Source organism: Rhincodon typus, chromosome 43 (genome assembly GCF_021869965.1).
Source record: "Rhincodon typus isolate 14 chromosome 43, sRhiTyp1.1, whole genome shotgun sequence".
Taxonomy (NCBI): Eukaryota; Metazoa; Chordata; class Chondrichthyes; order Orectolobiformes; family Rhincodontidae; genus Rhincodon; species Rhincodon typus.
The window spans coordinates 5340137-5341376 of record NC_063374.1 but is presented as its reverse complement, the minus strand read 5'-3'; the positions used below and the strand labels follow the sequence as shown (position 1 = coordinate 5341376).

The 1240-nt window shown below is 49.8% G+C and overlaps 1 protein-coding gene across 2 annotated transcripts in view; it reads left to right on the top strand.

Annotated features, from left to right (window-relative positions):
- Positions 1-1240, top strand: part of LOC109924103 (malate dehydrogenase, cytoplasmic-like) — a 12870-nt gene that overhangs the window by 6955 nt on the left and 4675 nt on the right. For both annotated transcript variants that reach the window (XM_048619595.1, XM_048619596.1), the window contains exon 7: positions 481-601. In XM_048619595.1, the coding sequence (XP_048475552.1) occupies positions 481-601 (121 nt within the window). The remainder of the gene's footprint in view (positions 1-480; positions 602-1240) is intronic.

The following is a 1240-nucleotide window of genomic DNA, read 5'->3' as shown; positions in this document are numbered from 1 at the left end:
GTCGGAGGGTCAGTGCTGAGGGCGCGCCGCGCTGTCGGAGGGTCAGTACTTTGTAAAAATTTATTCCCTCCTAGGCCTATGGGAGTCATTGGTCAGGCCAACATTTGTTATCTCTCCCTAAGGGCCGTTGAAGCAGTGTGTCCTGCTTAGCCATTACAGAGGTCAGGTAAGAATGTGCTTGGCGGTGCTCCTGTTGATGTCTGTGGAGTTATTACCATGTTAAAGGCAGTGTAGCAATGCGCACTATCACTGTGTGTTAGAAATGAGCACTGGCAAATTAATCCCTGTGTCCTAATGCTGCCAAAGAAGGAATAACTGGGAGACAGGTTTGACTGTGACGCACTCAACAGTCGACTTGCCTGCCTGAGCTGGCAGTGGAACGTGTTCTTGAAGGGATACCAAGTGTATGGTGGCTCAGTCATAGACACCAGTGTGCCCACTGTACGGTGCCATCTACTCACAGGCTGTCTCTGCTTCCAGGATGGAAATTGGCAGATCGTGCACGGCCTGAGGGTTTCTGATGACTCCTGGTTAATGATGGCCCAGTCAGCTCAGGAGCTGCTCAAGGAGCGGGAGAGAGCCGTGAGAGCACTGGCGAGGAGTAAGTACATGCCCCTGCGTTGCTGGGAACACCCCCCCCCTCAATCCCCTCCGAGGGGAAAGCACAGTGCAAATGGAGGCAGACAACCTGATAGCCCTGACCCTGGTCAGTGAGGGATTTCCCACTCTACTCTCTCAATGTGTCATTCCATTCCAGTGACAGCGAATGGTCCTCAGTGCCTGCACCCTGCAGTTCCATCGTAACAGAGATAGGCCAGTTCTGTGTAGAACACAGTTTACAACAATTCCCTGGCTGTACACAAGTTGACTGTTTCTAAAAGGGGAAATGTTGCTTTTCATCTCGCACTCATCAGTATCAAACGAAAGAATGACAAAATTCAAACACTTACACAACAGGAGAAGAGGGTGCTGATTGGTGAGTCAACTCTATTTGCCTAGACAGAGAAAGTAACAGGGTATTAACAGCTCCCTAAACTCCCCGGTATTTCCAAATCATCAGTGCAATGCATTCTGTTTGTTTGCAGAGAACGGCTCCCTGCATATGAACAAAAGTTGTTTCTAACATGTGTAAACAAACCACATGAGACTACAAGGTGCAGAGCTGGATGAACACAGCAGTCCAAGCAGCATCAGAGGAGCAGGAAGGCTGACGTTTCGGGCCTAGACCCTTCTTCAGAAA